Genomic DNA, 16267 nt, shown 5'->3' on the forward strand with positions numbered 1-16267 from the left:
AAATAACATTTCTCCCTGGGAGAGATGTTGTGGGAATTTATATCAGTCAGGAATGTATGTCTATAATCAAACATAGCTAGTTTAAAAACTTGAAGTGAAAGATTGGTTAGTACTCAATCAACTGAACTGTTTCTTTCTCTGCAGTATCGTGGTTCTTGACACGATTGTTGAGTTTCCAATTTGACACTTCTGGAGATTCGTAAATCAGGACACATGCTGGGTTTCAGTCTGTCATCCTGAGTCTTAGTATTGTTTATTTATTTCCTTTATTATCCAGCATCTATTTATTGCACAAATCAGTTGAGAAGCTTTCCACGATGGACCTCTGTGAGAAGAAATGTGTACATGTGGGTAGCTCTTCAATTACAAACATGCACAGATTGTCTGGGTTTATGTGCATATATTTTATTATTATTTCACTTTTGTATGTCAGAAGAATCTGGTGTAAATGTAAATCTAACAGTATGGGCTCTAGTGACCAAATACATTGCCATACTATATCTTTGGTCTATCAATCTCCTGGGTGAAGTGTTACAAGAGTGATGACATTCTATAGTTTGAATTTTTGCCCAATTATGGACAATTATCAGGACTATATGATGTTTAACTACCACACTGATCGAGTTCCAAAATAACAGCTTCACTTTGATGATCTTCAAATGCTGTTTGCTTTCATTCCTTGACAAAATGGAATACTTGTAAAATTCCTAAAATTTTATTTTGTACACGTTTCTGCTCTATCAATCAATTGCAATGATTTGTTTCTTTTGTTAAATAGCTGAGTAACTGCTTGAATAGTTTGTATGTACTGATTTGCTTCTGTAAATCTAGTACAGTTCACTGTACAGTAAGTATTTCTGAAATTTTCTTTATCACATGAGTCTAAGGCTTAAATTGTATTGTGTGTGTAACAAAACCATTGCATCTTTTGTTATTTATAGCAGCCAAAGTAACACATACTGCACAGGTTACACCCTTTTTGAAAAGGATGAATTCTCCAAAGTTATATGTAGAACACATTTAACAAGTCAAATAATATTTTTAAAATTTTTTATTGAAGTACAAAATGCATAATGAAAAGGGCACATATCGTAAATGTCTAGCTTAGTGATTTTCATAAACTAAATACAACAACACCCAAATTAAGAAACAGGAATATAACCAGAACCTCAGGTGCCTCCTTCATGTCTCTTCCAGTGTCAACCACCCTACAAAGCTAATCATTATCCTGACTTGTAAAGTCCTCTATTACTTTGTCCTGTTGTTGTACATTATACAAATGGAATCAAACAGTATCTGTTTGTGGCTGGACTTTTCCCCTCAACATTGAGTTTGTTAGATTCATCCATATTATTGCATGTAGTTGTAGATCTTGCATTCTTGTTGACAGATAGTATTTTATTGATACCACAATGTATATAGGAATTTGGGTAGTTTCCAATTTGGAGCAATTGCAAATAGTTCTGCAATCAACAGTCTAGTACCTATTTTTTGGTGAATATAACTATATATTTTTGTCAAATATATGCCTGGGAGTACAATTTACCAGTCAAATAATATTTTATTTTTTAAGTTTTATTTTATTTTAAATTGAAAAATAATTGTATATATTTATGTGGTACAATGTAATATTTCAATACATGTATCAATTGTGGAATGGTTAAATTAGGCTAATTAGCAGATTCATCAACTGAAATATTTACAATGTTTTGTGGTGATAACATTTAAAATCCTTTCTTTTAGTTATTTTGAAATATACAATATCAACCATAGCCACTGTGCTGTGCAATAGATCACCAGAACTTATACCTCCTATATAACTGAAACTTTGTACTCACTGACCAATGTCTCACCTTTTTTCAACCACACTGCCCCCAGCCTCTGGTAACCACCATAATACTCTCTATTTCTATGAGTTTGACTTTTTTAGATTCCACATATAAGTGACATTATACAATATTTGTTTCTCTGTGCCCAGCTTATTTCACTTAACATAATTCTTCCAAATTCATGCATGTTGTCACAAATGGCAAAATTTCCTGTTTTTGTAAGGCTGAATAGTATTCCACTGTGTGTGTGTGTGTATATATATATATATATATATATATATATATCCGCCACATTTTTTAACCCATCCATCTGTTAATGGATGTTTGCGTTGGTTCCATATCTTGGCTATTGTGAATAATGCTGCAATGAACATGGGAGTGCAGATATCTCTTCAATATACTGATTCCGTTTCTTTTGGATACATACCCAGTAGTGGAATTGCTGGATCATATGGTAGTTTTATTTTTAGTTGTTTAGGAACATTCATACTGTTTTCCATAATGGTTGTACTAATTTACAATACCACCAACAGTGTATAAGAGTTTTCCTTTCTCCATATCTTCATCAACATTTGTTATCTTTCACCTTTTTGATAATAGCCAATCCAACAGGTATGACAATATATCTCATTGTGGTTTTAATTTGCATTTTCCCAATGATTAGACGTGTTGAGCATTTTTTAACATATCTGTTGGTCATTTGTATATCCTCTTTAGAGAAATATCTATTGAAGTTCTTTGCCCACTTTTTAATAGGATTATTTGCTTTCTTGTTAATGAGTAGTTTGAGTTCCTTGTATATTTTGGATATTAGCCCCTTATCCAATGTATAATTAGCAAATATTTTCTCCCAATATTTAGGTTATCTGTTTACTCTATTAATCATTTCCTTTGCTGTGCAGAAGCCTTTTAGTTTGATGCATTCCCATTTGTCTATTTTTGCTGCCTTTGCTTTTGAGGTCATATCTAAGAAATCACTGCCCAGACCAATGTCATGGAGCTTTACTCCTATGTTTTCGTAGTTTTATAGTTCAGGACTTATGTTTAAGTCTTTAATCCATTTGAGTTGATTCTTTTATAAGGGGTGAGATAAAGGTCCATTTTCATTCTTCGGTATGTGAATACCCAGTTTTACCAACACCATTTATTGAAGAGACTATCCTTTCCCCATTGTGTGTTCTTGACACCTTTGCTAAAAATCAATTGTTTTATTCTATTGGTCTGTTTTTATACAACGACTGTGCTGTTTTGATTATTATAGCTTTGTAATATATTTTGAAATCTGGTAGTATAATACATCCAGCTTTGTTCCTTGTGGTCAAGATTGCTTTACCTATTCAGGGTCTTTTGTGGTTCTATGCAAAATTTAGGACTTTTTTATATTTGTATAAAGCAAGACATCAGACTTTTGATAGGGCTTGCATTAAATCTGTAGATCACTTTAAGTAGTGTGAACATTTTAACAATATTAATACTTCCAGTTCATGAACATGGAAATCTTTCTATTTATTTGTGTCATCCTTAATTTCTTTCATAAATGTTTTATAGTTTCAGTATACAGATTTTTTACTTTCATGGTTAAATTTACTCCTAAGTATTTTTTGATGCTGTTGTATATGAGATTGTTTCCTTAATTTATTTTTTAGAGAGTTTGTTGTTAGTGTATAGGAATGATATTGATTTTTGTAAGTTGATTTTGTATTCTGCAACTTTACTGAATTTGCTTATCAGTTCTAACAGTTTTTATTGTTGGAATCTTTAGGATTTTCTATATATATCATGTCATCAGCAAACAGAGTCAATTTCACTTCATCCTGGATGCCTTTTGTTTCTTTCTCTTGCCTAATTGCTCTGTTTGGATTTCTAGTACTATGTTGAACAAAAGTGATGAGAGTGGGCATCCTTGTCTTGTTACTAATCTTAGAGGAAAAACCTTCAATTTTTTATCATTATGATGTTAGCCGTGGGCTTGTAATTTATGGCCTTCATTGTGCTGAAGAACATTCCTTCTATACCTAATTTGTTAAGAGTTTTTATAATCAAGGGATCTATTGAAATGATGATACAGTTTTTGTCCTTCATTCTGTTAATACAGTGAATCACATATTTTGATTTGCATATATCGAGCCAACCTTGTATCACAGGAATAAATCCCACATAATCATGGTGAATGATCCTTTTACTATACTGTTGAATATGGTTTGCTAGTATTTCGTTAAGAATTTTTGCATATGGCCGGGCTCGGTGGCTCACGCCTGTAATCCTAGCACTCTGGGAGGCCGAGGTGGGCGGATCATTTGAGCTCAGGAGTTCAAGACCAGCCTGAGCAAGAGTGAGACCCCATCTCTACTAAAAATAGAAAGAAATTATATGGACAGCTAAAAAATATATATAGATAAAAAATTAGCCGGGCATGGTGGTGCATGCCTGTAGTCCCAGCTACTCGGGAGGCTGAGACAGGAGGATCGCTTGAGCTCAGGAGTCTGAGGTTGCTGTGAGCTAGGCTGACGCCACGGCACTCACTCTAGCCTGGGCAACAGAGTGAGACTCTGTCTCAAAAAAAAAAAAAAAAAAAAAAAAAGAATTTTTGCATCTATGTTTATCAGTGATATTGGCCTGTAATTTTCTTTCCTTGTGGTATCTTTCTTTGGCTTTGGGATCAGGGTAATGCTGGCCTTGTAAAATAAGATTGGAAGTATTCCCTCCTCTTCAATTTTTGGAAGACTTTGAGAAAGATTAGTACTAGTTCTTCTTTAAATGTGTGGTAGAATTTAGCCATAAAATCATTTGATCCTGAGCTTTTCTTTGATAGGAGACTCTTAAATACTGATTCAATTTCCTTACTCATTATTGTTCAGATATCCAATTTCTTCCTGAATCAGTCTAATATATTATATATTTCTAGGAATTTATTTCTTCTAGTTTGTCCAATTCGTTGGTGTTAATTGTGCATGGTAATCTATTATCTTTTGTATTTCTGTGTTATCAGTTGTAATGTCTCTTCTTTCATTTCTGATTTTACTTATTTCTGTCTTTCTTTTATTCTTTGTCTAGCTGAGGGTTTGCCAAATTTGTTTAGGTTTTCAAAAAACCAAATCTTAGTTTCATTGATTTTTTTTATTGTTTTTCTAGTCTCTATTTCATTTATTTCTGCTCTGATCTTTGTTATTTTCTTCCTTGTAATAACTTTAAGCTTAGTTTTCTCTTCTTTTCCTGGTTTCTTTTTTTTTTTAAGTGGATTATTTTTATCTGTTTTTATTTTTCTTTGTGGCAATGGAAATTTAGCTCCCTAAAGCTAAAAGTTTCTCAAAAGTGACCTTTCCTGATTTTGATTTTTTGTTTGTTTGTTTGTTTTTCAGCTCATTAAGGGGGTACAAAAGATCAGGCTATGTACATTGCCCATGTTTCTTGAGGTATAATGTTAGTTTGTTTATTTGAGATCTTTCCTCTTTTTTGATATAGGCATTTATTGCTATAAACTTCCCCCTTAGAACTGTTCTTGTGCCATCCCATAAGTTTTGGTATGTTGTGTTTCCATTTTAATTTGTCTCGAGATATTTTTTATAATTTCTTCTTTGACCCAATAGTTGCTCAGGAGCATATTAATTAATTTTCATATATTTGTTAATTTTCTATGATTTGTCATGTTACTGATTTCCAATTTTATACCATTTTGGTTGGAAAAGATACTTGATACAATTTTGATTTTTTGTAAATTTGTTAAGTCTTGTTTTGTGAATTAACATATGATCTATCCTGAAAAATGTTCCATGTGCACTTGAGAAGAATGTGTATCTAGTTGCTGTTGGGTAGAATGTTCTATATATGTCTGTTAGATACATTTGGTCTACAGTATATTTCAAGTTCAATGTTTTCTTATTGATTTTTTGTCTATTGTTGAAAGTGAGGTATTGAAATCCCCTACCACTACTGTGTTGGAGTTTATGTGTTCCTTCGGATCTCTTAGTACTTGCTTTTCATATTTTGGTGCTCTGATGTTGGGTGTATACATATTTAAAATTATGTCCTCTTGATGGATTGATCCCTTTATCAATATATAATGACCTTCTTTGTCTCTTTTTATAGTTTTGACCTAAAGTTTATTTTGTCTGAAATAAGTATTACTATCTCTCCTCTCTTTTTGTTATCATTTGCATGGAATATCTTCCATCCATTCATTTGCAGTCTATGAGTGTCCTTTATGTTGAAATGAGTTTTTTTGAGATAATATATAGTTGGGTCTTGTTTTTTATCCATTTAACCACTGTGTGCCTTTGGATTGGAGAATTTAATCTATTTACATTGAAAGTAATTATTGATAAGTAATGACTTACTAGTGTCATTTTATTAATTGTTTTCTGGTTGTTTTGTAGATTCTTTTTTACTTTCTTCTTCAATTGCTTTCTTTGTGTTTTGATGGCTTTCTGTAGTGCTATGCTTTGGATCTTTTTTTTTATTATTTGTGTACCTAGTATAAGCTTTTGCTTTGTGATTACTCTGAGGCTTACATAAAATAGCTTATACTAACAATAGGCTATTTTAAGCTGATAACAACTTTAATTGCATACACAAACCCTATACTTTTCCTTCCCCTTCTCCCATGTTTTATGTTTCTCATGTCACAACTTACAGTTTTTAAATAATATCTACCCTGTAACAAATTATTATAGTTTTAGCTATTCATAATAGTTTTGCTTTTTAACCTTTATATTAGAAATATAATTGATTTGCCCACTGGTATTATAATGTTATAGTGTTTTTTATTTGAAAATGAACTTACTTTTACAAGTGAATTTTATACTCTCACATGATTTCCCGTTACTAATTCACATTTTCTTCCTTCAGCTTGAAAAGCTCCCTTTAGCATTTTTTGTAAAATAAGTCTAGTCATGATGAACTCTCTCAACTTTTGTTTGAGAAATTTTTTATCACCTTTCCAGTTTTGAAATAGAGTTGGTGAATATAGTATTCTTGGCTGATAATTTTTTTTCTTTCAGAATTTTGAAGACATCATCATGCTCCCTTATGGCCTGCAAGTTTTCTCATGAAAAATCCACTGATGATCTTATATCTACATAACAATTTGCTTTTCCTTTGCTGTCTTTAAATCTCTGTCTTTAAATTTGACAATTTGATTGTGATATTTCTCAGTGTGGGTCTCTTTGGATTCATCTTATTTGTTATCCTTTTGCCTTCCTGGATCTTGATTTACATTTTCTTCCCCAGGCTTGGGAAGTTTTGTGCCATTATTATTTTTTAATAGATGTTTTTGGTCTCTTTCTCTCTCTATTCTCCTTCTCAGACATTGATATATTCATATGTCATTACACGTAATGGTATCTCATAAGTCTCTTAAACCATCTTTATTCTCTTTCTTTTTTTTTTTTGTTCCCCAGATTGTATGATTTCCAGTTACCTGTCTTCAATTTCACTGGTCTTTTCTTCTGCTTGTTCTAGTCTGCTCTTAAACCCTTCTGTTGATTTTTCTTAGTTTATTTATAGTATTTTTAGCTCTAAGATTTATGTTTGGTTCTTTTTTTATCTTTTATATCTTGATTTTGAAATTATCAGTTTTTTCTTGCATTGCTTTTCTGACCTCAGTGAGCATCCTTATGACCATTATGTTGAATTTATTATCATGTAAATTACATATCTCCACTTCACTCAAGTCAGCTTCTGTAATTTATCTTGGGCTTTTATTTAAAACACATTCCCCTGTTTTTTCATTTTCCTTGACTTCCTGTGTTGGTTTCTGCATATTAGTTAAGACAACTATCTCTCCCAATTTTGTCATACTGGCCTTGTGTGGGAGAACGATCTCACCCATTCATCTGGCCAGAGATTTTATGGTGCCTTTCAAATTTTTGTGTTTGCCTGCAGTGCTGTCTCTGTTTTTGGTGGGCCCTTGGAGCTTAGGATGTGCCATGTCCTCTCAGTACTCCAAGATCAGTAAGGTAGGATTCAGGCTCTCTAAATGTAGCAGGAAAGGTTGGAGTGTTGGATGTGTGTATCTTCATTGTGAAGCTAAGCACACACATTTATTTCCCACTCTCTCTGCACTAAGCTGGTGCAAGGATCTGTGGTAAATGCTTATAGTCACATTCAGATTGCACCCTCTGATTCTGGGAAGATCGCTGCTGGAAGTGGGCTCATTGTATGTGACCTCTTTGTTTTCTGTGGTCTAGGGCCACTCAGGAATGCAAAGCCCTACTGACTCGCAAAACTAAGTCATTAAAGAGACAGTCCCTTATGTGAAGCTATGGAAGTTGTGTTAAATAATATTTTAAATATACTTGACATGTTGATTATTCAGAGAAATCATATGGTCAATCCTTTTGTAAAGAAAATAATCCCTCCATATTTTCTGCTCTGTAAAATTACTTCTCACTTATGGTTTGTTATTTCACAAGATGCCATACTTCTGCTGACTGTCTTTCTAGTATTCACCTAACTATACTTATGTTAATAACAATATGATATTTTATTGTTGTTATTATCCTCTGGAGCTCAGTATGTATTAAAAATTTTAAATTCCCCATAAAAATATCCTTAGTTGATAAACATAAGGACTTTTTAAAATTACTTATTCTATGATTTGATTAAAAAGACAGACTGAGGCAAAAAGATATGCCAGTAGATTCTCTCTAACCTATGGTTATTTTAAGAATGTTAGAGAAAGAGAGGTCATCAAATAGTGTTGGTTCACAGGATTTTCTCCCCCCCCACTACCTTTTCATTTCTGGATTTTATATCAGACAAGGATATTCTATTAGTAAATATGACATCGAAGGTGTTTCATACAAAAAATATGATTGATGACAAGGCATTAAATAAGATACAAAGGAAGCCCAGAGAACATTCGTTTGCCTAGAATAGAGATCATGATTAGAAAAGTGAGAGGAAAATAAAGAGGAAAATGTGAAATGCTTAAGCCAGTGTTCAAATTATATAAACTTGAAATGCAACAAAGAGACAATGGTTGCTTTTGAAGAAGAATGACTCAAGATGCTGGACAAAGGTAAACTTTGGCAGTTGCATTTATTGAAGGTATACCAAATGCCAAGCACTGCTTTGTGTACTAAGATTTTTTAAAATGAATGAAATACTAACATCCTTTAGAAAGAGACCTTGAAACATTGATTAATGGTGAAAGTGGTTTATTTGTAAAGTGATTCAGAAAGTACCAGTAGAGGAGTAGGACGGTGAGAAAGGAAAAAGAAAGAAGCCAATAATTGACCATGTTATTACTGTGGGAAGCTGGGGTTCAATTCTGATGAGGGAACTCTGAGAGACAGTGAAAACAAATGCCTCACAGTTGTCACCTATAAAGGCATAAGGGCAAGGAAGATTACCAGGGGTAATTATCTTCCAACTCTCATCGATCATTGGCTAAATACTGCTCCTGGTACATTAACTCCCCAACACTTCCTGCCAATGCATTGGACAAGCTAAGGAAAATCTCTGAGGCTTGCAGTAAGACAAATGCTTGTACTAGGACCCTACTGACCTATACTTGAATGAGGAGTGCCAAGAGCATATAGACTGAGCACTGACAGCATCTGCAATAGATTCTGTCCTTATAGTTGAGGTGTCCATTGTCTAGAGTGGGGAACAGAAATGTAAGAACATAAGTTACAGTAAAGGTTTTAAAAGATGAATAAAGTGTCATGCGACTATCAAGTAAGAGAAAATGACTGCACATAGGAGAACAGAGCAAGTATTTATATTATATATGATGATGACATTTGAGTGAATGGTTAGTTATCAAAGATCTATTTAAAAGGGAAAAAGAATAGGATATATTTTAAACTATGGGTATAACCAGGCAAGGCCACTCTGTATGTGAATTCCCTGATATAAATTGAACCCTAGTTGTCTCTCTTTTGAATTGTCCATTTTTCTTATGTATTCATCATATAAATAAATAGAATAGAAAGAGGCAAAAATATGGTGGCAAAAATGCCTTCCTACCCAGAAAGCCCATAGAATTATATTGTCTAAATGCCATAACATTTTTGGTGAGCTTTGGTTCTATAAGCTTTGGAAGTTTTATGTAGGAATTCCTTCAAGGTGACATAAGCATCACGTGTATTTATCCAGATACCCATGTTAAAGCTATTTTATGCATGATCAAAATCTTCTTTTAAACTTTTCTATTTGAAAGACATCTCCATTTACAAGTGCTCTGATTCTTGCACAATTCCTTTGAGATCTGAGTTTGCATCAGAAAGGTTTGTCCCTTTCTATGAGTAAGAACTTTTGATGTAGTAATGGAAAACCCAATTTGAAGTAGCTTAAACTAACTCAGATGAAATGTATTGATCACTGTCAGTAAACAGTTGAGAGAGAAGTGAGGCTTGATCCAGGAATTAAATGGAATGACCAGATTCTAGTTTTCCTTCTCCATTTCATGGTTCTGCTCCTTAATATCTGTTCCACTTAATTCCCATTAATTGTCCCAAGACGGAGGTCAGGATATTGCAGGTATACAGGTTTTCTCATTTATCTTTAATAGGAAGCAATGAGCTTCCTTCTTTAGAAGTGTGAATAAAAATCCTAGAATTGTTTCATTGGCTCTGATTGGCGTTACTTGGAATATAAGTTCATCTTTGAATCATCCACTAAAGTCAGGAAGAAGAGTTAAAAACAATCAGGTACCACTCATAGAGCTAGGGGAGGTCTATTATATGGAAACCACCCAGATGGAAAAATAAAAGGAGAAATGTAGGAGAAAGGAGCAGTTAATTAATATTCAATATACTCACCATCTTAGGGACTCTCCTCCAACTGGCATTATCCTTACCCTTTGGACCATTTTTTCTTCCTCAAGCCTATATTCATATTCAAGTTTTCCATCTTTTGGAAAAACACTTCCTTTGACCCCAGAACCCCCCCCCCCACACACACACTCTCTTCTTATAAAGAGCTATAGATGGAGAGTCTACAACTTACTATCTTTCTCATAGAAATTTATTTTCCAATTCCCTATAGTAAGATTTCTACCACTCCACTAAAATCATTTTCTGTATGATCTTCAGGGAATTACATGTGGCCAAAGCCACTGGATATTTTAGGCATGGTCTTTGAGGGATCTGACCCCTCGGGTCCAAATATTGCCTCTGGCAATCACTATCTATATGACCTTAGGCCAATTATTTAACAAAGTCTTTATCCTCTCATTTGTTAAATGAGGATAATAGCAACAATACAGCAACAGCTATAAAACTAGTGATCCTTTAAGATTATTGTAGTGATTAAATGAATTAATACATGTTAAAACTTTAAACAGTGCTTCAGTGTAGGTATTCAAATAAATGTTAATTATTATGATTTTTATTAATATATCTTGTGACATCTATGGCATTTAAAAGTGTTACCCACTCATTTTTTTGAAAATCTTTCTTTTCCATATTTTATGAAAGTATACTTTCCTGATATTCCTAGCTCTCTGGCCTTTCATTCATCTTAGTGGCTCCTTTGGTTTTATTCAGTCTTTCTATGTTGTATCTTCCAGAACTCCATCCCAAGCCCCTGTTCTGCTCAATCTATATGCCATACTAATGAGAATGCATTCACATTTGTGGCTTCAGTTTTTATTTCCCTGTAGTGATTGCCAATCCCAGATTCCTGTCTCTCCCAAAATACACAGCTATGCTATAGACACTTCAGTCCAACTGACTAAAATGATAGTTCTATTTGGATGATCCTCAAAACCTCTCACTGAATAGGTCCAAAATTGAACTCATTATCTTCTCCATGCTCATCCTGTATTCTTTGGATAGATAGTGAATAACACCATTATCTAACAGGCACCCACACCAGAAGCCAAAGAATCTGTCTTACACTCCTATGTTTCCTCAGTACTTAGCATAATGCCTGGTGTCTAGTAGATGGTAAATAAAATGGTGACTGGCTGGCTAGACAGATGGACAGAGGGATAGGAACGCATGGAGGGGTAGATGAATTGTTGAGTGAGTCAATAGCCTGAAATTTATTTATTGATAGTTAAGTACTATATAATGATAATGTACAATTGAAGGTCGCTGGTGAGAAAGCACACCCTCAGTGGGATGCACACCCCAATGAACAATTTTTACTTGCTACATTACACATATATGCCCACTTTGGGCTGAAAACCTTCCATTGCTGTGATTGACCAAGCATTGAAATGGTATGTTTGTCCGAAATAATGGTCCAGGCTATAAGCATTCTCTCCTTTTTCCACAATTAAAAATATCTGCCCCCATAATAGGAAGAATTGCTTTACTTCTTCCTCATATCTAGAGATGAACTTTTAAAAACATAAACTCTATCTACCCTATTGAAATTGACTATGGGATGTACAAAATATTTACTGTCATGAATCTTAACAGCTTGCCATGTTTATGTGAAAACCACGAGGCATTCTAAAAAAATGCTAGCATAGTAAAATGTCACTGATTAAGGATAATTATGACAAAGGCAAATTGGAACCAGTGACTATTTTTAAGGAAAGCCAACTTTATTATTTTCAAATACATGTACTAAATAACAATAGGAGCTATGAGAAAAAGTGCCAAGTATGTTAACTAAAGTAGCCTGCCATGATAAGTTGAAGAACACTTCATAGTATGAATACCAGTTGTTTCTATGACCAACGGAAGAATATTTTGGAACACTTAAAGATACTTTATTTATATGTTAAATAGATTTCTTATAATACCATTTACACTTTTTTTTTTTGAGACAAGGTCTTACTCTGTTGCCCAGGGTAGAATGCAGTGGGGTCATCACAGCTCACTACAACCTCAAACTCCTGGGCTAAAGCGATCCTCCTACCTCAGCTTCCCAAGTAGCCGGACTATAAGTGTGCACCATCATTCCTGGCTAATTCTTCTATTTTTTGTAGAGATGGGGTTTCGCTCTTGCTCAGGCTGTTCTAGAACTCCTGGCCTCAAGTGATCCTCCCGCCTCGGCCTCCCAAAGTGCTAGGATTACAGGCATAAGCTACTGCGCCCAGCCTTACACTATTAATTTTATAAACCAAGGATTAAATAGAAGATTAATCAATAACTGTAAAGCCTCAACTATAATAGGTATTCCACTAGCCAGTGAAGCAACAACGAGACAAACTAAACAATGGTGCTCAAAGATTGGAGAGAGAGAGAGACTGACATTTAAAAAAAGGTTGACATATTAACTGAAGTTGGAATATAATATGTTGACTGGTTTTGAAATGCATAGCAAATACCCAAACCAAAATAAGGCCAATAAAAGCACTAGTCTATAATAAGTAATGCTTACTCAATTTTACCTATTCTGGGGATTAGATTCTTGATTGCATGACACAATCAATAGTTTTATAAGGTCAATCTAGTCCTGATACTTATTCAAAACATCTCAAGTACTTCTGTAACTCATAACTTCTCATAACTTTATGAAGGCAACAGGGTTAATTACAAAGGACTTACATAATAAAATAAGAAACATAGTTTTACATTACTGTACTGTAGACATTTTTTGTCCATCAGTAGCCAGTCTTTGCCCTTCTCCACTCTGCTCTTTATTCTAGGAGGTTGACATGTGTCATCATTAGGCTCCCATACCCTCTGGCTTTCACTTTTTTGGGGCACTTGGGAGCCCTAGTAGAAAATTGGAAAAAGGGGATAAAGGGAGGTCAGGATATTTATTCTCCTAATTCCCTCCCCGTGAGATTGCCACAGGCTGACTGTGTCCCATGACAAAAGATTACTGCTTTTATCAAGGTAGTTTCTCATTATAATTACCTGCTTCTGGCCACTTCTCCTTCCCTTCATCTCTTGGGTCTAGATGTAGTAACAGCTCCACTGCAGCAAGGTTCTTGTATTATTTGTAATGGTTTTCTTATACCCTGATTTGTTCCATTGTAGATAAACCTCCCAGATTATTCAGGCAAGATTATAGGGGAACATATATGTCAAGCTAAGATATTCCAGAAGACAGTGGGGAGACATTGACATGTTTTAAATGAGGGAGTGGGGTGATCAGATTTACGTTAGTTATTAATCTTTCTACAGTGTAGAATTTATATTGCAAAATAGAGACTTGGGGCAGGAGGATGATATAAAGTCTCTTGCAGACATGAAGGTAAAAACTGACAAAACTTTACAGCTGCAATAGAAAGAGGGAAGAAGTTGTATATGAGAGAAGTTTGTAAATAATTATATATGGTGTTGGATGAGGCTTAGGGAAGAATCAATATCTATCAGGTTTCATGCTTATGGGATAAAGTGGATACTGGTTTTATTACTTGTTATCTATATTATTTTCATTTCATGAAACCAGCTTAAAGAAGTTCTTTAGAAAATATAATGTAGTCCTGTTTATTGTTAATAGTCTAAAATATTTCAGAGCAATAACTATACAGCATCTTCATCTTAGATCACAATGATAGCAAAAATAGCCTAAACATAAGCCAATCTTATAGAATGTACCCAGCATGAATTCTCAGATATCATTAAAAGAAATTTCTGGTATACCTATCTGTTCTTGGGTTCCTTCAGGAGAAGACCCTTAGAAAAGGTTTTGAGAGCAAGTGATTTATTTTGGATGTAAAGGAAATATCAGTAGGATTGGTTAATTGAAACAGGTAAGGCAAGGCAGCCAATAAAGGATGGTGCATTATCAAGCACAGTACTGTTGTGGGCCACTGGAGCTTTATCCCATCGGGGAAACTCTGGAACCCATGTGAAACACATGCCTCAGAGTTATCTCCCCTAGCATCAAGGGAGCTACGATATCCGTAACTCAATTCCTGCCATCAGTCATTATTTACAGGCTACTTCTAGGGGGTAGGGAGGCATCAATTCTCTGGTTTGTCTAGCCTGCCACTTCTGTGGCAAAGCAAACTCTTGTGGCAAAATAAATCCTTCAGACAATTAAATGTCTGTGCTGGCAGTGGAAGTCAGACTGATGGGCACTGAAAGTGGTAAGGGCAAGGAGATGTGGGCATTCTGCTACAGTACCTTTCTAAAAGATTATTCATATTTGCTTCTAGGAATTGAGAATAGAGCTAAAATTTTACATATATGCTGATGTTATGTTTCACCTTCAGGAAGATAATTTAATAGAAACTAATGTTTGCCATCAAAAAATGTAAGAAATCCTATTTTTCATCATCCCAGCCATAACACAATGACCAATTTTTAAACAAGTAATATAAATGTGGAATAATGTTTGGATGTTAAATTTCAAATGTCTTATCCAGACTAGCATTTACTACTATATATTCATTTTCCTTTTATTCCAGTTGAAAAAATTCAAAATCAGTGGGATGAAGTACAGGAACACCTTCAGAACCGGAGGCAACAGTTGAATGAAATGTTAAAGGATTCAACACAATGGCTGGAAGCTAAGGAAGAAGCTGAGCAGGTCTTAGGACAGGCCAGAGCCAAGCTTGAGTCATGGAAGGAGGGTCCCTACACAATGGATGCAGTCCAAGAGAAAATCACAGAAACCAAGGTTAGTACCAAAGATATCTTCTTAAAGTACTGGTTACACTGGGTAAAATTATACCATGGATTAAAATTTAATGATTTTTAATGTAAATGTATTAAAGAAAAATCACATTTAAGCTGAAATGAACAGGAGAATTTTGAGTCAAATTAGAGATAAAGGAAAATTAATAGCTAATATCAATCTTAAAATTAAATTTTGTTTAATAATCTGGATATAGTGGACTGGTTTTGATGTTATACCATCTCTTTTTAAAGATATAGCTTTTTAATACAAAGCAATTTTAGCACATCAGTGTTAAATATCACATCAATAATGAACAAAATTACTTCTTTTAAGAGCATTTCAAAGTTGATGTGCATGCTTATGAAGTCAACCATTGAGGCTTAATTCCTTCCTAGGAAAAGTAACAGGTCTACTCCTTTTTACTTTATTTGAGGATTCTGAATTGAGAAGTATGGAGTGGGTACAAGGATCAGGTAGGAATAAGGAGTCCTCTCACTTTATCCTCCTACTCTTTGACCTTCAGTCTAACTCATTCTTTCCTTCTTTCTCTTCCCTCTTTTTCCTCCTCTTTCCCCAAAAGTTCATCAAATATCTGTCACTTAATAGTCTAGAATTTTTCAGGATAAAGAAAGAGAAAAGCGAAAGGAAATAAAATTTGTTTAATAACCATGTTTTATCAAATACCATGCATAGTACTTTATATGCATTTAATCCTTTCAAACCTGGTATTTATGGATCAATTGGGAAAGACCTTAAATACCAAACAATGGGTACCCTTTGGGGGATTTTAAGCAGAGATGTAACACGGTAGGAAGTTAATCAGATTGAATATTTGATCAAAACCCTCTATATATTTCTTTATCTGGTAGAAAAGGCCTCTTGCTAAACAAGTATCTGAATCTCAAATTGGTTATGTTATCCAAGAAGAAAGACATATAGTTTTCTTGTATGAAATAGCT

General features: G+C 34.2%; 1 protein-coding gene across 4 annotated transcripts in view; it reads left to right on the forward strand.

Annotated features, from left to right (window-relative positions):
• Window positions 1-16267, forward strand: part of DMD (dystrophin) — a 1602346-nt gene that overhangs the window by 1059204 nt on the left and 526875 nt on the right. For all 4 annotated transcript variants that reach the window (XM_069463910.1, XM_069463912.1, XM_069463911.1 and 1 more), the window contains one exon: window positions 15097-15308. In XM_069463910.1, coding sequence (XP_069320011.1) covers window positions 15097-15308 — 212 coding nt within the window. The remainder of the gene's footprint in view (window positions 1-15096; window positions 15309-16267) is intronic.

Source organism: Eulemur rufifrons, chromosome 30, assembly GCF_041146395.1.
Source record: "Eulemur rufifrons isolate Redbay chromosome 30, OSU_ERuf_1, whole genome shotgun sequence".
NCBI classification, from domain to species: Eukaryota; Metazoa; Chordata; class Mammalia; order Primates; family Lemuridae; genus Eulemur; species Eulemur rufifrons.